This window comes from Trachypithecus francoisi, unplaced genomic scaffold, assembly GCF_009764315.1.
Source record: "Trachypithecus francoisi isolate TF-2019V2 unplaced genomic scaffold, Tfra_2.0 Lachesis_group14, whole genome shotgun sequence".
NCBI lineage: Eukaryota > Metazoa > Chordata > Mammalia > Primates > Cercopithecidae > Trachypithecus > Trachypithecus francoisi.
In genome coordinates this window covers 42910434-42933778 of record NW_022681459.1, presented here as the reverse complement: position 1 = coordinate 42933778, position 23345 = coordinate 42910434, and the positions used below count along the sequence as shown (strand labels likewise).

General features: G+C 47.6%; 1 protein-coding gene across 1 annotated transcript in view; it reads right to left on the bottom strand.

The window, feature by feature from the left end:
* Positions 1-556: 556 nt before the first annotated feature.
* ATP6V1E1 (ATPase H+ transporting V1 subunit E1) overlaps positions 557-23345 on the bottom strand; it is a 46282-nt gene continuing 23493 nt past the window's right edge. Inside the window, exons 5-9 of the mRNA XM_033233019.1 lie at positions 12843-12932; positions 11167-11235; positions 5761-5855; positions 2606-2693; positions 557-1130 (exon numbers count right to left, since the gene is read on the bottom strand). Of these exons, the coding sequence (XP_033088910.1) occupies positions 1068-1130; positions 2606-2693; positions 5761-5855; positions 11167-11235; positions 12843-12932 (405 nt within the window). The 3' untranslated portion in view covers positions 557-1067. The remainder of the gene's footprint in view (positions 1131-2605; positions 2694-5760; positions 5856-11166; positions 11236-12842; positions 12933-23345) is intronic.

The following is a 23345-nucleotide window of genomic DNA, read 5'->3' as shown; positions in this document are numbered from 1 at the left end:
TCAGGAGATCGAGACCATCCTGGCGAACCCGGTGAAACCTCGTCTCTACTAAAAATACAAAAAACTAGCCGGGCGAGGTGGCGGGCGCCTGTAGTCCCAGCTACTCAGGAGGCTGAGGCAGGAGAATGGCGTAAACCCGGGAGGCGGAGCTTGCAGTGAGCCAAGATCGCGCCACACACTCCAGCCTGGGCGACAGAGCGAGACTCCGTCTCAGAAAAAGAAAAAAAACCTTGTTTTTTTCTCACTCGGGCAACACTAACACAACTATTTCCTCGATAAAGTTGTGCAGCCCTTCTAGAAGCCAGCTCACACTGAAGAGCCATGTGGGGCGTGTGGCAGATCACAAGGGTGGAAAGAATGCTCCCCTCCCGGGTGACGGGCTGGGAACAATGGACAGCAGCCCAGGGGACACCCAGAGGGTCCACGGGTCCAGGTGCTGACAGCTGTCACCAGCAAGTGCCACAGGGATTGGGAAAATACTTCTTTTCTAGGTGCCTCAGTAAGAATTTGACTCTGTCAAAACCTAAATTTGTAGTGCTTTACACTAGAAATCACATTAAATCCATGTAACTCTTTTAATAAATAAAGCATATTCATGGCTTAGATTTTAAATCACATTTACAGATGAGGGAAAACTTCTAGGCCTAAACAGGTAACAGTCAAGCGACTACTGCTGGAAGGAGTGCTGCGCCACACGCACCTTAAGCCTCAAGAGTGGGGACTGCAGGGCCAAACACCAAACACATCACCTCTAGGCCAGACGGAGAGTGGAGACCCAGGAAGCCCATGTGACCACCATCCGCCCCCTCCCCTAGTGCTGGAGAACCAACTGGACACTGTGTTACTTTCAGATGAACTGGAGGTGGGTCCTGATCATATTACATGAAGCTTTCCACCACTGTGAACAATTAGGCAAGGCATGAGTGACAGGAGGGGCATCACTGATAAATACAGAGCAATACTGGGGCAGTAAAGAGGAAGCTACAGAGACATTCGTGTTTCTTCAAATATCAGAAGCTTCCACATCACAGCGGGAGAGCTGAGGATGAGCTCCACCTCCTGAAGGCTTAGTCCAAAAACTTCCTGTTGGCATTTGCACCAAACAAGGCTCCCCGGACTTCTGGCATCATCTGTGGAGAGAAGGTGTGATAAATATGCAATGTCAGCTGGAGAAGTTGTAGAGTACTGCACATCTTAACCACAGGTGCAAAGCCACGAACCTACATGGCTGGGAAGGACTCACAAAGCCACGCACATCAAAGCCACCCTTTCGTTCCCTGAAGCACAGTAACACATTCATTGGTGAGAAGCTTAACTCATCCCAAATCTAGGGTTCAGACTGCTTACAAAAGGGACACAGTAAAAAAAACCAACAAAAACCCTAAGGTCACTACTATCTCAGACTTAACTCATCATAATCATCTCATCACAATATGCTAGGTCACCTACACTCTTTCTTCAATAAACATTTACTGAGTGCCTACTATGGCCACAGCGGCCGCACAGAACACTTCCAATGCCAGTTTAGGCTGAAAGCACTTGCCACAGCCACTGATGAATCCTTAGGAGGACTTAACCCTGGATTTCTAAGGCTCTGCTGTCCAACAGGGCAGCCCCAGCTACAGCTGGTTATTGAGTGCTGAGAAACTGAATTTTTCAGTTTAATCAAATATCCGTGAGTGAGTAGTGGCTATGATACTGGATGAGACAGTGGCTACTAGGAAACAATGTTCTGAGGTTTAAGTTACCAGAATATGAAAAAATCAAGGTGAAAGTGCTTTAGTTATAAGACAAGTATCTGCATAAACAGTAAACTGCCCATCTAGGTCAGGGAATAACTAGGTTAGCAGCCACAGCAATAGACTACCACTAGAAGGCTAGAAGATGCCCAGCATTTTAGAACAAATGGAATTTTCCTGGCTTGTTTCCTAGAGTTCATGTGTACAAATCTGGAAACATCTGAAAAGCCAGCAGCTTTATGATAATTCCTTTAAACAAGTATTTGTGGCCTCGTGTGGCGGCTCACGCCTGTAATCCCAGCACTTTGGGGGGCCAAGGCGGGTGGATCACCTGAGGTCAGGAGTTTGAGACCAGGCTGGCCAACATGGTGAAACCCCGTCTCTACTAAAAATACAGAATTAGCCGGTGTGGTGGCGCGTGCCTGTAATCCCAGCTACTCAGGAGGCTGAAGCAGGAGAATCACGTGAACCTGGGAGGTGGAGGTTGCAGTGAGTCGAGACTGCACTCCAGCCTGGGCAAAAAAGAGTGAAACTCCATCTCAAAAAAGCAAAACAAAACACAAGTATTTGCTTTAGTTTCCATGATTCCTGTTACAGAAAAAACTTGTCAGCACCTTACATGTAGTAAAATGTACAAATTTGAATCATAGGTCAACAAAACCCTTGTTCTGAACCCAAATTCACCCTCATGTAAATGTTATTACCTTAGCAAATGCTACTGCATGCCCTATTCTCATTCTTTTTGAGCAAATGTCCAAAAATGTGGAAGGACAGCAACAAATCCCAAATACCAGGGAATGGACATGTGCTGTCTGTCCCACTTCAAAGTAATAGCAGACCAACTACCAAGAAGTACCCCCCCTCACCTGCTGGGCTATGAGGTCCAGCCGGCTTTCCAGGGTGTTGGAAACCTTTATTTTACGATCCCCATTATAGATCTCAACTCCACCAGCTCTGCAAAAATAAGCACAGGAAATAATCGTTTTCAAAGAGTTGAGAAAGATACATGGTACCCTTTACTCCCGCAGAGGAATGCCCTCGTCTTGGTGTGTAGACTGCGCAACCTAAGCAACAGGCTTGAAAGGAACTGAAAAAGCTTCTGAAGATGTAATGCACAGTTGGTTTCAAGACACCTCCATCCCTGCCCAGACGTCCATTATATGAAACAGTGTAGTATTTGCACACAACTATCACACATCCTCCCCTCTATTGTAAATCATGTCTACAGCACCTAAAATAGCTAATACAACGTAAATGGTTGTTACACTGTAGTGTTTAGGGAGTGAAAAGAAAAAGTTGGTTGAATTCACAGGTGTGGACCCCAAAGATACAGAGAACTAACTGCATTCATCTCAATAACTCATTTACCAGGTGACACTGTGTGTAGTTTTTGTATTTTTTTTAGTAGAGACGAGGTTTCACCGTGTCAGCCAGGATGGTCTCGATCTCCTGACCTCGTGATCCACCCGTCTCGGCCTCCCAAAGTACTGGGATTACAGGCTTGAGCCACCGCGCCCGGCCCTGAATGTTTTCTTTTTTTTTTTTTTTTTTTGAGACGGAGTCTCGCTCTGTTGCCCAGGCTGGAGTGCAGTGGCCGGATCTCAGCTCACTGCAAGCTCCGCCTCCCGGGTTTACGCCATTCTCCTGCCTCAGCCTCCCGAGTAGCTGGGACTATAGGCGCCCGCCACCTCGTCCGGCTAATTTTTTGTATTTTTTAGTAGAGACGGGGTTTCACCAGGTTAGCCAGGATGGTCTCGATCTCCTGACCTCGTGATCCGCCCGTCTCGGCCTCCCAAAGTGCTGGGATTACAGGCTTGAGCCACCGCACCCGGCCCCTGAATGTTTTCTTAAGCCCAATCCTGCTCATCATTGATAAGGCCCTATCACGACTGCATGTGTGTCTGATAAAAGACGTCACTGCTGGCCAGGAGTGGTGGCTCACCCCTGCAATCCCAGCATTTCGGGAGGCTGAGACAGGTGGATTGTTTCCATTCACAAGTTTGAGGCCAGCCTGGCCAACATGGCGAAAGCCCATCTCCACCAAAAATACAAAACTTTGCTGGGCACGGTGGGGCACCTGTAGTCCCACCTACTTGAGAGGCTGAGACAGGAGAATTGCTTGAACCCAGGAGGCAGAGGTTGCAGCAAGCCGAGATGGCGTCACTGAACTCCAGCCTGGGCAACAGAAAGAGACTCTGACTCGAAAAAAAAAAAAAAAAAAAAAAGAGGCCAGGTGTGGTGGCTCACGCCTGTAATCCCAGCACTTTGGGAGGCCGAGGCGGGCAGATCATGAGGTCAGGAGATTGAGACCATCCTGGCTAACATGGTGAAACCTGTCTCTACTAAAAATACAAAAAATTAGCCAGGCATGGTGGCAGGCGCCTGTAGTCCCAGCTACTCAGGAGGCTAAGGAAGGAAAATCGCTTGAACCTGGGAGGCAGAGGTTGCAGTGAGCCGAGATCATGCCACTGTACTCCAGCCTGGGTGACAGAGCGAGACTCTATTAAAAAAAAAAGTGTCCAAGGACTTTCTTCAATGTTACTGGTATGGCTAGGTGGCCTCAGGCCGGTGAAATCGATAAAATGACGCTGGCTCTCCCCTTGTCAGGAGTTTCTACTGCCTACCCCAACTACACCGAGAAATGTTCTGTCATTTCCTCACAGTCATAAAAATACCACCCGTGGCCGGGCGCGGTGGCTCAAGCCTGTAATCCCAGCACTTTGGGAGGCCGAGACGGGCAGATCACGAGGTCAGGAGATCGAGACCATCCTGGCTAACACGGTGAAACTCCGTCTCTACTAAAAAATACAAAAAACTAGCCGGGCGAGGTGGTGGGCGCCTGTAGTCCCAGCTACTCGGGAGGCTGAGGCAGGAGAATGGCGTAAACCCGGGAGGCGGAGCTTGCAGTGAGCTGAGAACCGGCCACTGCACTCCAGCCTGGGCCCCATAGAGTGAGACTCTGTCTCAAAAAAAAAACAAAAAAAAAAAAAACCACCTGTACTTGCTATTCTATTTCTAAGGAACCTAATTACTAGGCATACACAATTCTTGTTTTTTTTTTTTTTGAGACAGAGTCTCGCTCTGTCGCCCAGGCTGGAGTGCAGTGGCCGGATCTCAGCTCATTGCAAGCTCCGCCATTCTCCTGCCTCAGCCTCCCGAGTAGCTGGGACTACAGGCGCCCGCCACCTCGCCCGGCTAGTTTTTTTGTATTTTTTAGTAGAGACGGGGTTTCACCGTGTTAGTCAGGATGGTCTCGATCTCCCGACCTCGTGATCCGCCCGTCTCGGCCTCCCAAAGTGCTGGGATTACAGGCTTGAGCCACCGCGCCCAGCCCACAATTCTTGTTTTGATAAAATATTACTTAGAAGGAGGGAGTACCTACCTCAGCATCCAATACAGAGATCTGGTCCTAGCTTTCATTCTGGTGGCCACCTCCCCGCAGAAGGAATGCAGTGACCATAAATTAGACTTTTTTTTGTTTTTTGAGATGCAGTCTCACTCTGTTGCCAGACTGGAGTCCAGTGGCGTGATCCTGGCTCACTGCAAACCTCCGCCTCCCAGGTTCAAGTGATTCTCCTGCCTCAGCCTCCTGGGTAGCTGGGACTACAGGTACGTGCCACCATGCTCAGCTAAGTTTTGTATTTTTCGTAGAGACAGGACTGGACTGTGAGCAGAGGGTGGGCTGGTATGATAGGGAGTCTGGCTCCCCAGGCCATGTTGACCAGGATGGTCTCGATCTCTTGACCTTGTGATCCGCCCACCTTGGCCTCCCAAAGTGCTGGGATTACAGGCGTGAGTCACCACACCCGATGATACTAGACTTTTAGAGTGTATTTAGCCGGCCAACAAGGGAGAACAACAGAGCGCGGCCAGAACAGGAGCAGCTGCAAGAAGAACACATCACAGCTCTAGCCTTGTGTCTAAGAGTGTGTTGGCGAAAATACCATTTGAAAAAGGCCCAGTAGAAAGGCCACTCTCCCAGGGAGAGAAAGTAGCTGTTAGCAGCAGGAATACTCCTTACATGTCTTCAGGCAGGTAGGACTCCTGGTCAATTTGGACATCTACATCATTTTTGGTGGCAATTTTGTACATAGGGATTGCCTTCTGCACTGCAGCCTGGAAATACAGAAAACAATGAGAGGTATTACTAGAAACTATGAAGCAGGTATCCAAAAATTCAACAGACTATACAAGCAAGGATATTTCCATTTATGCCATGTAAAAGAACAGAGGCACTGCTGGTGGGAATGTAAAACGGCACAGTCACTGAGGAAAAATGACAGTCTGCACAGAGGAGGGAAGAGACGCGAATGGTTTCTGTCAAGATTTAACAGGGCTTGGCCAGGCGTGGTGGCTCACGCCTGTAATCCCAGCACCTCAGGAGGCCAAGGCGGGTGGATCACGAGGTCAGGAGTTCAAGACCAGCTTGGCCAAGACGGTGAAACCCCATCTCTACTAAAAATACAAAAATTAGTGAGGCATGGCCGGGCGCGGTGGCTCAAGCCTGTAATCCCAGCACTTTGGGAGGCCGAGACGGGTGGATCACGAGGTCAGGAGATCGAGACCATCCTGGCGAACACGGTGAAACCCCGTCTCTACTAAAAATACAAAAACTAGCTGGGCGAGGTGGCGGGCGCCTGTAGTCCCAGCTACTCGGGAGGCTGAGGCAGGAGAATGGCGTAAACCCGGGAGGCGGAGCTTGCAGTGAGCTGAGATCTGGCCACTGCACTCCAGTCCGGGAGACAGAGCGAGACTCCGCCTCAAAAAAAAAAAAAAAAAAAAAAAAAAAAAATTAGTGAGGCGTGGTGGTGCGCACCTGTAATCCCAGCTACTTGGGAGGCTGAGGCAGAGAACTGCTTGAACCTGGGAGGCAGAGCTTGCAGTCGGAGCCGAGGTCACACTGCTGCACTCCAGCCTGGGTGACAGAGCAAGACTCCATATCAAAAAAAAAAAGGTTTAACGGGGCTTGGCAGGTGATTCAATATGCCAGAGGCAGTTATCAGGTTTGAAACATGGATCAGCAGGAGGAAGATACATTATCCCCCTAACTGAGAGTGTTAGAAGCTGGAGGTGCGTAAGGAGGGAAGGGAAGGAAGAGAAGTTTGGCTGCTGACATGAGCTTAAACTGGTAGTTGCAGATGAGGGGGGACAGCAGGCACCAGAAACAGTGGTGCCATGCCATACCCACAAGGATGGTTCTGATCAAAACAACAGTATAACGGTCCTCAAAAAATGAAGCACAGAATTACCACATGATCCGGCAATTCTACCTCTGAGTATACAGACAAATGGATAGAAAGCAAGACAGATATCCATACACCCACGTTTGCAGCAGGATTATTCACAGTAGCCAAAAGGTGGGAACAACCCAAGTGCCCAGTGACAGATGAACGGATCAGCACAACGTGGGGCACCCACACCGTGGAATATTATTCAGCTTTACAAAGGAAGGGCATTCTGACCCACACTACAGGGACCTTGAAGGCATTATGCTAAGTGATATGAAACAGTCACAAAAGGACAAATACTGAATGTTTCCACTTATATGAGGTGAACAGGGGAGAAGAGAGGAGATAAATAATGGAGAGTTAGTGTTTAATGAGCACAAAGTTTCACTATGGGAAAATGGAAAAGTTCTGAAGATGGATGATGGTGATGGCTGCACAATGTTGTAAATGTACTTAATGGCACAATGTATGGTTAAAATGGTAAATGGTATGTATATTTTACCACAACTGAAAAAAAAAAAAAGAAAGGCTGGGCACGGTGCCTCAAGCCTGTAATCCCAACACTTTGGGAGGCCGAGGCAGGTAGGTCACAAGGTCAGGAGTTCAAGACCAGCACTGGCCAACATGGTGAAACCCTGTTTCTACGAAAGATACAAAAAATTAGCCAGGCATGGTGGTGTGTGCCTCTAATCCCAGCTACTTGGTAGACTCAGGCAGGATAATTACTTGAACCCAGGGGGAGGAGGCTGCAGTGAGCCGAGGTTATACTACTGCACTCCAGCCTGGGCAACAGAGCAAGACTCCATCTCAAAAAAAAAAAAAAAGCCGGGCGCGGTGACTCAAGCCTGTAATCCCAGCACTTTGGGAGGCCGAGACGGGCGGATCACGAGGTCAGGAGATCGAGACCATCCTGGCTAACACAGTGAAACCCTGTCTCTACTAAAAATACAAAAATTAGCCGGGTGTGGTGGCAGGCGCCTGTAGTCTCAGCTACTTGGGAGGCTGAGGCAGGAGAATGGCATGAACCAGGGAGGTGGAGGTTGCAGTGAGCCGAGATCGCACCACTGCACTCCAGCCTGGGCGACAGAGCGAGACTGTCCCAAAAAAAAAAAAAAGAAAAAGTGGGTTTTTACCACTATCTGGCAATTCGTGTGGTGGACATAATTAATAAAGTCTTGTCTTTGAACAATATTGTGCACACTCAAGTAACCATGTAAATCCTTTCTTGGAAGAACTGAAGACCAGCCACATTTCTCTCTAACAGTATTACTTTGTTGAACAAATCAATGCATCTATTCAAGAGTTCCTTGTTTTCTTTCTTTTTTTTTTTTTTTTTTTTGAGACGGAGTCTCGCTCTGTTGCCCGGGCTGGAGTGCAGTGACCGGTTCTCAGCTCACTGCAAGCTCCGCCTCCCGGGTTTATGCCATTCTCCTGCCTCAGCCTCCTAGTAGCTGGGACTACAGGTGCCCGCCACCTCGCCCGGCTAGTTTTTTGTATTTTTTAGTAGAGATGGGGTTTCACCGTGTTAGCCAGGATGGTCTCGATCTCCTCACCTCGTGATCCGCCCGTCTCGGCCTCCCAAAGTGCTGGGATTACAGGCTTGAGCCACCACGCCCGGCTGGAGTTCCTTGTTTTCATATCTAATGCAGCACCACTTTGGAGAGCTAATCACCAATTCTGGACACTGATACTGTAGAAGTTTCAAGAAAAAGCTTGCTTGGCACCCAGAAATATCATGGTGTTATCTAGAGAAGGCTAGTGAGCAACTGAAACCTCCCTCCACTGAATGACATCACCTTGGTGAATTCTCCATTATGATGTTGAGCTCTGTTTTACAAGTTAATAAATGAGGCTGTCAGCATAAACACAGACTGGGGTTACTGAGATGGTTTCTAACCTTTTATTATAGTGGAGAATGTACAGTTAAGGGGAATGAGTATCTATGTTCTCTAGCTGGCACACACTTTCTTTCCTAGTGCACAAGTAACTTAGGGAGACAAACTATAATAAAAATGCAAATAGGCCGGGCACAGTGGCTCACGCCTGTAATCCTAGCACTTTGGAGGACCGAGGTGGGTGGAGAACTCAGACTCAGAGCTGACCAGAATCTCTGGGTGCCCACATTCTTCCTCTAGGTATAGGAACACATTCAGTGAGGTTAGAGCTCAGCCTTGCTTGTCTGGCAATAGGCTACCTCCTAAGATGGCACTGCCTATCTTTGTTCCAACCCAAAGTGCTGTTTCCATTATTTGATTTTTAGATTACAGTATTACCAAGTTCCTAGAAAGAGAGAAGGGTACTAGCTTGGATGGCAACTTGACTCTTAAGAAAACAGATTAGAGGCTGGGCGCGGTGGCTCACGCGTGTAATCCCAGCACTCGGGGAGGCCGAGGAGGGTGGATCACAAGATCAGGAGATAGAGACCATCCTGGCTAACACGGTGAAACCCTGTCTCGATTAAAAATACAAAAAATTGGCCGGGCGCGGTGGCTCAAGCCTGTAATCCCAGCACTTTGGGAGGCCGAGACGGGCGGATCACGAGGTCAGGAGATCGAGACCATCCTGGCTAACACTGTGAAACCCCGTCTCTACTAAAAATACAAAAAACTAGCCGGGCGAGGTGGCGGCGCCTGTAGTCCCAGCTACTCGGGAGGCTGAGCAGGAGAATGGCGTAAACCCGGGAGGCGGAGCTTACAGTGAGCAGAGATCTGGCCACTGCACTCCAGCCTGGGTGACAGAGCGAGACTCCGTCTCAAAAAAAAAAAAAAAAAAAAATACAAAAAATTACCCGGCGTGGTGGCGGGTGCCTGTGGTCCCAGCTACTCGGGAGGCTGAGGCAGGAGAATGGCATGAACTCAGGAGGCGGAGCTTGCAGTGAGCTGAGATCGCGCCACTGCACTCCAGCCTGGGTGACAAAGTGAGACTCTGTCTCAAAAAAAATAAATAAATAAATAAAAAATAAATAAATAAGTACAGGCAGGTCGGGTGCGGTGGCTCACACCTATAATCACAGCACTTTGGGAGGCCAAGGTGGCTGGATCACGAGGTCAGGAGTTCAAGACCATGATCAGCCTGGCCAATATGGTGAAACCCCATCTCTACAAAAAATACAAAAATTAGCCAGGCATGATGGCGGGTGCCTGTAATTCCAGCTACTCGGGACACTGAGACAGGAGAATTGCTTGAAACCAGGTGGTGGAGGTTGCAGTGAGCTAAGACCGCGCCACTGCACTCCAGCCTAGGCAACACAGCAAGACTCTGACTCAATTAAAAAAAAAAAAAAGAAAATAGATTAGAGGCTTCAGTACACTTAAATACCTACAATGTGTTAAAACTCCTATAATTCCCATGGTTGAGCTGTTTTCTATTAGAACATGCATTTCATCCTAACATTTTGATGGATGGATGGAAGGAAGGAAGGAAGGAAGGACAGAAAGAAGGAACGAACAGGGCACAGTGGTTCACGCCTATAATCCCAGCACTTAGGGAGGCCAAGATGGGTGGATCGTGAGGTCAGGAGTTCAAGACCAACCCGGCCAACATGGTGAAACCCTGTCTCTACGGAAAAAAAAAAAAAAAAAAGGCTGGGCACGGTGGCTCAAGCCTGTAATCCCAGCACTTTGGGAGGCCGAGACGGGCGGATCACGAGGTCAGGAGATCGAGACCATCCTGGCTAACACAGTGAAACCCCGTCTCTACTAAAAATAAATACAAAAAACTAGCCAGGCGAGGTGGCGGGCGCCTGTAGTCCCAGCTACTCAGGAGGCTGAGGCAGGAGAATGGCATGAACCTGGGAGGCGGAGCTTGCAGTGAGCTGAGATCCGGCCACTGTGCTCCAGCCTGGGCGACAGAGCGAGACTCCGCCTCAAAAAAAAAAAAAAAAACACACACACAAAAATTATTTAGGTGTGGTGGCATGTGCCTGTAATCCCATCTACTCGGGAGGCTGAGGCAGGAGAATCGGTTGAACCCAGGAGGCGGAGGTTGCAGTGAGTGGAGATACTGCCATTGTACTCCAGCCTGGGCAACAGAGTGAGACTCCATCAAAAAAAAAAAGAAAAGAAAAGAAGGAAGGAAGGAAGAGAAAGAGTGAAAGGGAGAAAGAGAAAGAGAAAGAAAGAGAAAAGAGAGAGAGGAAGGAAGGAAGGAAGGAAGGGAGGGAGGGAGGGAAAGATAAAAAATTATCCTAAGTTCTTTACCTTTACCAGAGGGAAATCTTGTTTCCTGCAACGAACAATCATTCGGGGCTCCAGCAACTGGTACAAACCCTGGAAGAAATAGTACATACAATCAGTAGAAAATGCAAACTATAAAATAAAGCAACAGGCCGGGCGCAGTGGCTCAGGTCTGTAATTCTAACACTTTGGGAGGCTAAAGCGGGCGGATTGCCTGAGCTCAGAAATTCGAGACCAGCATAGGCAACAAGGCAAAAAACCCCATCTCTATTAAAAATACAAAAAATTAGCCTGGCATAATGGTGCACGCCTATAACTCCAGCTTACTCAGGAGGCTGAGGCAAGAGAATGGCATGAACCCAGGAGATGGAGGTTTAAGTAAACAGAGATGATGCCACTGCACTCCTGCCTGGCTGACAGAGTGAGACTCTGTCTCCAAAAACAAAATAAAAATACAAATAAAATAGCCAGGTGTGGTGGCTCATGCCTGTAATCCCAGCACTTTGGGAGGCCGAGGTGGGTGGATCACGAGATCAGGAGATCAAGACCATCCTGGCTAACACTGTGAAACCCCGTCTCTATTAAAAATACAAAAAAGTAGGCCGGGTGCGGTGGCTCACGCCTGTAGTCCCAGCACTTTGGGAGGCCGAGGTGGGCAGATCATGAGGTCAGGAGATCAAGACCATCCTGGTTAACACGGTGAAACCCCGTCTCTACTAAAAATACAAAAAAATTAGCTGGGCGTGGTGGCGGGTGCCTGTAACCCCAGCTACTCGGGAGGCTGAGGCAGGAGAATCGCTTGGACCTGGGAGGTGGATGCTGCAGTAAGCCCGAGACTGCGCCACTGCACTCCAGCCTGGGTGACAGAGTGAGACTCCGTCTCAAAAATAAATACAAATTGAAAAAATTAGCTGGATGTGGTGGCGGGCGCCTGTAGTCCCAGCTACTTGGGAGGCTGAGGCAGGAGAATGGTGTGAACCCGGGAGGCGGAGCTTGCAGTGAGCCGAGATCATACCACTGCACTCTAGCCTGGGCAACAGAGCAAGACTCCATCCCAAAAATAAATAAATAAATAAATAAAGCAACAGTAAAATAGGATGTTTCTATAGTTCTTTCATTTAGGTTGGAAAAACTTCCCCTGGTAGGTTCCAATAACAGATGGCATATACCACACGAGACCATGGAAAGATCAATCTATCACAAACCAGATAAATGAACCCAAACCTTTGGTCGTAGAAACAAAATTCATGCAGATGCCATAAAACAACCAAGCTGAGGACAAATATTATTGTAATTAACATAAGTAAAATAAGGATTTCGAGCTTAGTGGTAAACAATTAAAACATATACAGTGTTTGGTTGGAATCCTAAATCTAAAGCAAGTATTTTAGTGGCAAAATCAAATTAAGGGAATTTAAAGTTAGCCTTTGCAAGCAAATTTGAACCTTAAGTCATGTAAGACTACATAAATGAGTAGCAGGCTGGAAGTCTTATCCAACCAGACAGATTTACTATTTTCCTACGTAGCACACATTTTAGATATGGTCAAGAGTGGAAGGGAAAAAGCTAAAAGGAAAAAAAAAGGGTGAAAGGAAAAAACTATGATGAGAAAGCAGGAAAAATAGAGCTGGTCTCTAACAGACACGCTAAATTTTCTCAGAACTGTGGCTATCAACAGTAGATCTGGTCTGTGAGGGTACCTGGAGAACCAGTCCATCCAGCAGCACCTGGTACCTGGTTGTATCCTTTACCACCTTGCTGAGTCTCTGTTTTGCTTCATTTAGTAGGTCCTACAAAGATGAGAACAGATAAACGTTATCTACACATCTGGGCAGTCAGCTCAGAACCCACTGTGAGGCTGATCCTGGCTCACGCCCAGCTGCCTCACATTTTTTTTTTTTTTTTTTTTTGAGGCGGAGTCTTGCTCTGTCGCCGGGGCTGGAGTGCAGTGGCCGGATCTCAGCTCACTGCAAGCTCCGCCTCCCGGGTTTACGCCATTCTCCTGCCTCAGCCTCCCGAGTAGCTGGGACTACAGACGCCCGCCACCTCACCCGGCTAGTTTTTTGTATTTTTTAGTAGAGACGGGGTTTCACAGTGTTCGCCAGGATGGTCTCGATCTCCTGACCTCGTGATCCGCCCGTCTCGGCCTCCCAAAGTGCTGGGATTACAGGCTTGAGCCACCGCGCCCGGCCTGCCTCACATTTTATTGCTGCGATTTCATTCAACACACATTCCCTGAGATCTGAGATAAAGCAGGTGCTGTGCTGGGTCCAAGGAAGCATGTAACACCATCTCTGCTCCCAGGGAGTCCACGGCCTAGCAGAGAACAGCTCAGGTAACCATCAGTTCAGAAACCGACACAAGTGACTGACATGGGAAGATTCGCACGGTGTAACTTGGAAAAGCAAGCTATTAAAATGCTTATACAAGATTACCCTTTTTTTTTTTTAAGGAAAAAAACAGATGTCTGGCGATAGGTTGAAATACCAACAGTCTACCTCTGGAAGGCTAGATTATGAATAATTTCGATTTTGTTTGTTTGTTTTTGAGATGGAGTTTTGCTCTTCTAACCCAGGCTGGAGTGCAATGGCGTGATCTCAGTTCACCCCAACCCCCACCTCCTCCTGGGTTCAAGCAATTCTCCTGCCTCAGCCTCCCGAGTAGCTGGGATTACAGGCACCTGCCACCACGCCCAGCTAATTTTTGTCTTTTTAGTAGAGACAAGGTTTCACCATGTTGGCCAGGCTGGTCTCAAACTCCTGACACCTCAGGTGATCCGCCCGTCTCAGCCTCCCAAAGTGCTGGGATTACAGGCTTGAGCCACCGCGCCCCGGCCAATTTTCTTTGTTAGTTTGTATTTTCTAATCTGTCTCCAATAAACACTGACTTCTATAATAAAAATAACTAAAATAGGATTACCATCAGGAAACAAATCTCACATGGCTGAGAACACACTGGATATCATTTGTTAAGTAATAAGGCTTAGGGGCTAAAAGAAAACTCAAGGTTTTTTGGTTGTTTTTTTTTTTTGAGACAGTCTGGTTCTGTCACCCAGGCTGGAGTGCAGTGGCACGATCTCGGCTCACTGTCACCTCTGCTTCCCAGGTTCAAGCAATTCCTCTGCCTCAGCCTCCTGAGTAGCTGGGATTACAGGCGCACACCACCACGCCCGGCTAATTTTTTTTTATTTTTAGTATAGACGGGGTTTCACCATGTTAGCCAGGATGGTCTCAATCTCCTGACCTTGTGATCCGCCCGCCTCGGCCTCCCAAACTGCTGGGATTACAGGATTTTGGCCACTGTGCCCAGCCGAAACTACCAACGTTTAACAGCAACCCATGCAGACAACTCAACCACTGTAAATACCTTCCTAATATAAATACATGATCTAAAAGTATACAAGCCAATGAGCAAGTGACAGCTGGGACTCAATCTAGAATGCTCTGACTGCAGACTCTTCCCTGCCTTCTAGTCCAATGCCCATCTGCTCAGGCCCAAGGGAAAGAATCAGCTGGCAGAACCTGCCAGGAGCAGCACAAGGCAGCGGCTGGTCATGTCTCCTCTCCCCAGGCCATCACTTAGCCTTCCCAGTGGGCTCTATCTGAAACTTATTCACACATTTTGACACCAATAAGTACAAATAAGCCCAGATTGGAAAAAAAAAAAAAAAAAATCAGGAGCACCCATGTTAACATCCAATTATTATTATTATGTTTTAAAGACTGAGTCTCACTCTGTTGCCCAGGCTGGGATGCAGCAGCGTGATCTCGGCTCACTGCAACCTCCACCTCCTAGGTTCAAGTGATTCTCCTGCCTCGGCATCCCGAGTAGCTGGAATTATAAGTGTGCACCACCACGTCTGGCTAATTTTTGTGTTTTTTAGTAGAGATGGGGTTTCACCATATTGCCCAGGCTGGTCTCAAACTCCTGGACTCAAGCAATCCAACCGCCTCGGCCTCCTAAAGTGCTAGGATTACAAGCATGAGCCACCACGCCCAGCCAAGCTCTAATTTTTTTTTTTTTTTTTTTTTTGAGACGGAGTCTCGCTCTGCCGCCCAGGATGGAGTGTAGTGGCCGGATCTCAGCTCACTGCAAGCTCCGCCTCCCGGGTTCACGCCATTCTCCTGCCTCAGTCTCCCGAGTAGCTGGGACTACAGGCGCCCGCCATCTCGCCCGGCTAGTTTTTTTTGTATTTTTTAGTAGAGACGGGGTTTCACTGTGTTAGCCAGGATGGTCTCGATCTCCTGACCTCGTGATCCGCCCGTCTCGGCCTCCCAAAGTGCTGGGATTACAGGCTTGAGCCACCGCGCCCGGCCCAAGCTCTAATTTTTAAATGGTTTTTTTTGTGTGTGTTTTTTGTAGGGACAGGGTTTCACTATGTTGCCCAGGCTGGTCTTGAACTCCTGTGGTCAAGTGATCCTCCTGCCTTGGCCTACCTAAGCTACCTAATTGTTAGGATTACAGGCATGAGCCACCATATCCGATATATACATATATATGTGTGTGTGTGTATATATATATGTGTGTGTGTGTATATATATATATATGTGTGTGTGTGTATATATATGTGTGTGCGTGTGTGTATATATATATTTTTAGAGACGGAGTTTCACTCTTGTTGCCCAGGCTGGAGTACAATGGCGCTATCTTGGACACTGCAACCTCTGCCTACCAAGTTCAACTGATTCTCTTGCCTCAGCCTCCCAAGTAGCTGGGATTACAGGCATGCGCCACCATGTCTGGCTAATTTTGCATTTTTTAGTAGAGACGGGTTTCACCATGTTAGTCAGGCTGGTCTCAAACTCCTGACCTCAAGTGATCCATCTGCCTCGGCCTCCCAAAGTGCTGGGATTACAGGCGTGAACCACTGTGCCCACCCCATGCCCATGGTGTGTTTTCTAATAAAAAGTAAAATAGATTAAAAGACCTCAAGAGCGGCTGGGCGCGGTGGCTCAAGCCTGTAATCCCAGCACTTTGGGAGGCCGAGACGGGTGGATCACGAGGTCAGGAGATCGAGACCATCCTGGTCTACATGGTGAAACCCCGTCTCTACTAAAAAAATACAAAAAAAAAACCAGCCGGGCGAGATGGCGGGCGCCTGTAGTCCCAGCTACTCCGGAGGCTGAGGCAGGAGAATGGCGGCAGTCCGGGAGGCGGAGCTTGCAGTGAGCCGAGATCGCGCCACTGCACTCCAGCCTGGGCGACAGAGCGAGACTCTGTCTCAAAAAAAAAAAAAAAAAAAAGAAACATTATTATTATTATTATTTTGAAGACAGAGTCTCGCTTTGTCACCCATGCTGGAGTGCAGTGGCCCGATCTTGGCTCACTATAACCTCCACCTCCCGTGTTCAAGTGATTCTCCCACCTCAGCCTCCTGAGTGTTATAGGCGTGCACCACCTTGCCCAGTTAATTTTTGTATTTTTAGTACAGACAGGGTTTCACCGTGTTGGCCGGGCTGGTCTTGAACTTCTGATCTCAAGCGATCTGCCTGCCTCGGCCTCCCAAAGTGCTGGGATTACAGGCTTGAGCCACCGTGCCCAGACTTAAAGAAACTGTAAAATGCAGTCTTTTTTTTTTTTTTGAGACGGAGTCTCGCTCTGTCACCCAGGCCGGAGTGCTGTGGACGGATCTCAGCTCACTGCAAGCTCCGCCTCCCGGGTTCACGCCATTCTCCTGTCTCAGCCTCCTGGGTAGCTGGGACTACAGGTGCCGCCACGTCGCCCGGCTAGTTTTTTGTAGTTTTTAGTAGAGACGGGGTTTCACCGTGTTAGCCAGGATGGTCTCAATCTCCTGACCTCGTGATCCATCTGTCTCGACCTCCCAAAGTGCTGGGATTACAGGCTTGAGCCACTGCGCCCGGCCTAAAATGCAGTCTTTAAAGGGAGGAATAGGTGGGAAGACTGCTTGAGTCCATCAGTTTGAGACCAGCCTGGGCAACATAGTGAGACCTTGTCTATGTAAAATTAAAAAAAGAAAAAGAAAAAAATCAGGTGAGTGTGGTGGTGAACACTTGTAGTCCCAGATACTAGGGAGGCTGAGGTGCAAGAATCCCTTGAGCCCAGGAGTTTGAGGCTGTCGTGAGCCATTATCATACCACTGCACTCCAACCTGAGCAACTGTGTCTTTAAAGACTCAAGAGAAAGCACAGCCTCAGCCACATGCTGTAAACCCAGTACTCTGAGAGACTGAGGCGGGCTGATTCCTTGAACCCAAGAGTTTGAGGCCAGCCTGGGCAATAGAGTGAAACTCCATCTCTACTAAAAATGATTATTTCATATTTAGGCTTGGGTCTCATCCCCAAAATATCTTATTATGTATACGCAAATATTCCAAAATCCAAAAAATCTGAAATCCAAAAAACTTCTGGTCCCAAGCATTTCAGATAAGGGATACTCAACCTGTCTATAAGACATCTGGCTGAAAGAACTCTCAGCTCCTCCCCACCAAGAGTCCTCTAACATTTTTCCTCTTGTGCTGGAATCACCCTATCCACACTGGTCACACAGACAGGGATAGACAGTCCGAGTATGGAGATGAGGCTACTCCAGTAAATTAAGTAATACCAAGTTGTGGAGCGTGCCACTAGCCATTTGTATGAGGAATCTACTATGGAAAACATGGAAACGGTAATTAAGGACTTTTAAAAGGCCAATTCGTTTAGTCTAAATAAACTAAACTCTAGCTAAGCAGGCTAGAACCTAACTGATATAAACTGTATTATCCCTTGTCTGAAGCACGCCTGTCCACTATGTCACCATGGGGGAGAAAGGTAAATTACTATCAATAACTACCATCAGTGTGATAGGCTACTAACATTCCAGTGAGACACCCTTTGATGTGATTCCAAGCTCAAATAACTTTCTGGTTCTAATCTGGCTCCTCATGTAGCTTTTCCATAGCTGTCTCTCACTGTCAACTACTGCAGTTCACATGTGGGCTTATCTGATGAGTTTGGAAGGGAAAATCTGTCCAACGGAACCTAACTGCCCTGAGGATTCTGAAAATATTAGGAGTTTGCTCCTCAAAAGCAGGAAACCAAAACCTGATTATGATGTCAACAACAAAACCGTATCTCCCTGGCCCTGCGTAGCCTGAAGAGTCAGTGGGCATTTCTTTCTTTTCTTTCTTGTTTTTTTTTTTGAGACAGAGTCTCATCTTGTCGCCCAGGCTGGAGTGTAGTGGTACGATCTTGGCTCACTGCAACCGCCACCTCCCGGGTTCAAGTGATTCTCCTGCCTCAGCCTCCTGAGTAGCTGGGATTACAGGTGCACACCACCATGCCCGGCTAATTTTTGTATTTTTAGTAGAGACAGGGTTTCACCATGTTGGTCAGGCTGGTCTCGAACTCCTGACCTTGGGATCCACCCTCCTTAGCCTCCCGAAGTGTTAGGATTACAGACATGAGCCACCGAGCCTGGCCAAAGACATTTATTTCTATTTCATCTCTAACCACAGCAATAGAAATCTCCACTTCAGTACCAATGTCTCAGAAATTAAATGTTATTGGTTATTTATTCTCCTTTAAAAAAGAAAACTTGGCCAGGCGCCGTGGCTCACAACTGTAATCCCAGCACTTTGGGAGGCTGAGGCAGGCAGATCACCTGAGGTCAGGAGTTAGAGACCAACTTGGCCAACATGGTGAAACCCTGTCTCTACTTAAAATACAAAAAATTAGCCTGTAATCCCAGCTACTCGGGAGGTGAGGCAGAAGAATTGTTTGAACCCGGGAGGCAGAGCTTGCAGTGAGCTGAGATCGCACCACTGCACTCCACCCAGGGTGACAGAGCAAGACTCCATCTCAAGAAAAAAGAAAAGAGAAGAAAACTTAAACTTTTGGCCAGGTATAGTGGCTCCCGCCTGTAATCCCAGCACTTTGGGAGGCCGAGGCAGGCGGATCACCTGAGTTTGACACTAGCCTGATCAATGTGGAAAAACTCCATCTCTACTAAAAATACAAAATTAGCCAGGCGTGGTGGTGCATGCCTGTAGTCCCAGCTGCTTGGGAGGCTGAGGCAGGAGAATTGCTTGAACCCGGGAGGCAGAGGTTGCGGTGAGCCAAGATTGCGCCATTGCACTCCCGCCTGGGCAACAAGAGCAAAACTCCGTCTCAAATAAAAAAAAAAAAAAAAGGCCGGGCGCGGTGGCTCAAGCCTGTAATCCCAGCACTTTGGGAGGCCGAGACGGGCGGATCACGAGGTCAGGAGATCGAGACCATCCTGGCTAACACGGTGAAACCCCGTCTCTACTAAAAATACAAAAAACTAGCCAGGCGAGGTGGCGGGCGCCTGTAGTCCCAGCTACTCCGGAGGCTGAGACAGAGAATGGCGTAAACCCGTGAGGCGGAGCTTGCAGTGAGCTGAGATCCGGCCACTGCACTCCAGCCTGGGTGGCAGAGCAAGACTCCGTCTCAAAAAAAAAAAAAAAGAAAGAAAACTTATGAATAAGTTTTGAGGTTTGGGGAAATGATAAGAAAGAACTATCATTCATTCAACACTCATTTTGTTTCAGGCATTATACTAGTCACTTTACCTAAGTGATCTAATTTTTTTCTAAATAAGCTTCAGGTGGATGTTTCTTTTTTTTTTTTTTTTTTTGAGACAGGGCGTTGCTCTGTCACCCAGGCTGAAGTACAGTGGCACAATCATAGCTCACTTCTCCTGCCTCTGCCTCCAGAGTAGCTGGGACACCACCACGCCTGGTTAATTTTAATTTCTGGTAGAGACAAGGTCTTACTGTGTTGCCCAGGCTGGTCTTGAATGCCTGGGCTCAAGCTATCCTCCTGCCTCAGCCTCCCAAAGTGTGGGGATTATAGGCATAAGGGATGGTGCCTGGTCTCCATTTTTTAATAGGAAAGGAAGGGTTCAAAGGAGTCAATGGGGTTTAAAAATCTGCCCACTGAATAGCTGGGAAGGGTAAAAATGGAACTTAAACCTCAAAAGAATTCCAAAGCATGCACTCCTTTTTTTTTTTGAGACGGAGTCTCGCTCTATCGCCCAGGCTGGAGTGCAGTGGCCGGATCTCAGCTCACTGCAAGCTCCGCCTCCCGGGTTTACGCCATTCTCCTGCCTCAGCCTCCCGAGTAGCTGGGATTACAGGCGCCTGCCACCTCGCCCGGCTAGTTTTTTGTATTTTTTAGTAGAGACGGGGTTTCACGGTGTTAGCCAGGATGGTCTCGATCTCCTGACCTTGTGATCCACCCGTCTCGGCCTCCCAAAGTGCTGGGATTACAGGCTTGAGCCACCGCGCCCGGCCTAAAGCGTGCACTCTTAATCCTGGAAAACATCTGGGCAGGCAAGGAAAAAGGATCAATACAGAAAAATATCTATAAAGGATTACACAACTTAGAACAAAGCAGCAAACAGCTTGACTCTTTTCTTTTAATTTTCACCCCGGTTCTGTATTTTCCCCCTTCCTTCCATCTTTTGTCAATATCCTTTTCTAACTGCGTGACAATTTCCTTTCCTTTCACAACTTCTTATTCTATGGATAAACTAGAAGTAAAATGTTTCAGAATAGCAAAATCCATTCAAAGCATGTATGTGTGCTTTTATGTAGATTGAATCCTGTTTGATCTACATCATCTCACAGTCTGTTTCAAAGCATGTATGCGTGCTTTTATGTAGACTGAATCCTCTTTGATCTCTATCATCTCACAGTCTGTTTCCTCATTACTCCACATCTCTTATTTACAGGGTTCAATGATGGCAAGAAGTTAAGACTGTAAGCGGTTAAATAGAAACAAGTATCTTTAGAATAACTGAAATTACATAAATGTTTATATTCTCAAAATTCTCATTATAAGTCAGAGAAATAAAAGCTCAAGCTATATACTGAATTCAAGTTGCATGCAACAGTATACTTGGATTTGTTCCAAAAGAGATTAAAACACACAGCCCAGCTGGTGAACAGGCCATGCACCCTGCCTTCAGCTCCTCACCTCACATGCACTTCTCCCTTCTCACGCCATAACAATCTGGCTTTCTGCCTTCATCAGTCCAGCGAAACTGTTCTGGCAAATGTAAAAAATGACATCTTGACTGCAAGATCCAAAGACCACCATGCTCTTCCCAATGTAATTCTCTCAAACACTGAACACTGTATTAGAGACCATTTTGTTCAAGTTTGCGGTTCCCTTGGCTTCTCTGTATTCAACATAACTGTATTCATTCCCCCCGCGTTTCCTTAGCAATTTATTTTCTATTAAATCTGATGCTTCTCAGTTTATTTGGCCCGCTTCTCTTCTAATTCTCCATTCAAAACCACAGGGCTCTCATCTCTGTCCACAGCTCCAGCAGGGACTTCTGTGTTGTCTCCACATAAGCTCCTCTTCTCTCCTAACAGACTCATAGAGCTTCACCTGGAATCCTAAGGCAATTTAAACGCAACGTTTTTTTCACCATTCCTTACCTGTTCTTCCTATATTTCTTTCTTTCTCTTTTTTTTTTTGACATGGAGTCTCACACTGTCGCCAGGCTGAAGTGCAGTGGCATGATCTTGGCTCACTACAACCTCCGCCTCCCGGGTTCAAACAATTCTCCTGCCTCAGCTTCCCAAGTAGCTGGGATTACAGGCACCTGCCCCCATGCCCAGCTAATTTTTGTATTTTTAGTAGAGATGGGGTTTCACCATGTTTGCCAGGATGGTCTTGATCTCCTGACCTCACAATCCACCTGCCTTGGCCTCCCAAAGTGCTGGGATTACAGGCATGAGCCACCGCGTCCGGCCTGTTCTTCCTATATTTCTAATCTTCATTCCATCTACCAGTTGCCCAGACTACAAACCCTTACATCATTCTTGACTCCTTTGTGTTCACTCATCACAACTGTAAGTCACCAAGTCCTACAGATCCTACCTTTTTAGGATCTCTGGAATAGGCTTATCTTCTCTTTCTGCTGCCAACATTCTACTTCTTGACCAGGAAGGTAAGCCATACCCTCCCTGTTTCTACTCCACATGGTCACCAGTGGTGTTTCTCTAACACAAATGTAACCATTAAACACTGTTTCTCAAAGTGTGGTTCTCAGACTACCTGCACCAAGATTACCCTGAGCTGCTTGTTTAAATGCTGACTCCTGACTAGAATATAAAAGTCTCTGGAAATGGGAATGAACATTTGCATTTTAACAAGGTCCCCCAGGTGATTTTTATGCCCATTGATGTTAGAGAATTAGGGCTGGGCGCAGTGGCTCACGCCTGTAATCCCAGCACTTTGGGAGGCTGACGGCAGATCACCTGAGGTCAGGAGTTCGAGACCAGCCTGACCAACATGGAGAAACCACATCTCTACTAAAACTACAAAAGAATTAGCCAGGCATGGTGGTGCATGCCTGTAATCTTGGCTACTCGGGAGGCTGAGGCAGGAGAATCGCTTGAATCCGGGAGGTGGAAGTTGTGGTGAGCCAAGATCGCTCCATTGTACTCAAGCCTGGGAAACAAGAGCGCAACTCGGTCTCAAAAAAAAAAAAAAAAAAAAAAAACCCAAAAAACAGAGAATTAGCCAAAAGGATAAAGTCTATATTCTTCAGCAGACACTCAAGGCCCTTCTAATCAGACCCTAATATGTGGCCTGTTCTCTGCCCACTACTCACTCTGCCAGACTACCTCTATTTCCTGTACATGTCAAATTCAGGCCTCGGTTTTTCACTCACACTGCTCTCTCCGTTCTGTCTCCCATCTCATGACTAATTCTTCAAGTCATGCTCAAACAGCTGTAGTGGAGATATATTATCTTGTCCAGGTCCTTTTAGACTGCAGACTCCTCCTAGAGGAGCTAGCACAATATGGGACACATGGGATAAACGTACTGTTAAATTCTTTTTTTTTTTTTTTTTTTTTGAGACAGAGTCTTGCTCTGTGGCCCAGGCTGGAGTGCAGTGGCGTGATCTCAGCTCACTGCAAGCTCCACCTCCCAGGCTCACGCCATTCTGCCTCAGCCTCCTGAGTAGCTGAGACTACAGGTGCCCACCACCACGCCCGGCTAATTTTTTGTATTTTTATTTTTATTTTTATTTTTTTTTTGACACGGAGTCTCGCTCTGTCGCCCAGGCTGGAGTGCAGTGGCCGAATCTCAGCTCACTGCAAGCTCCGCCTCCCGGGTTTACGCCATTCTCCTGCCTCAGCCTCCCGAGTAGCTGGGACTAAGTTAGCTGGGACTACAGGCGCCCGCCACCTCGCCCGGCTAGTTGTTTTGTATTTTTTAGTA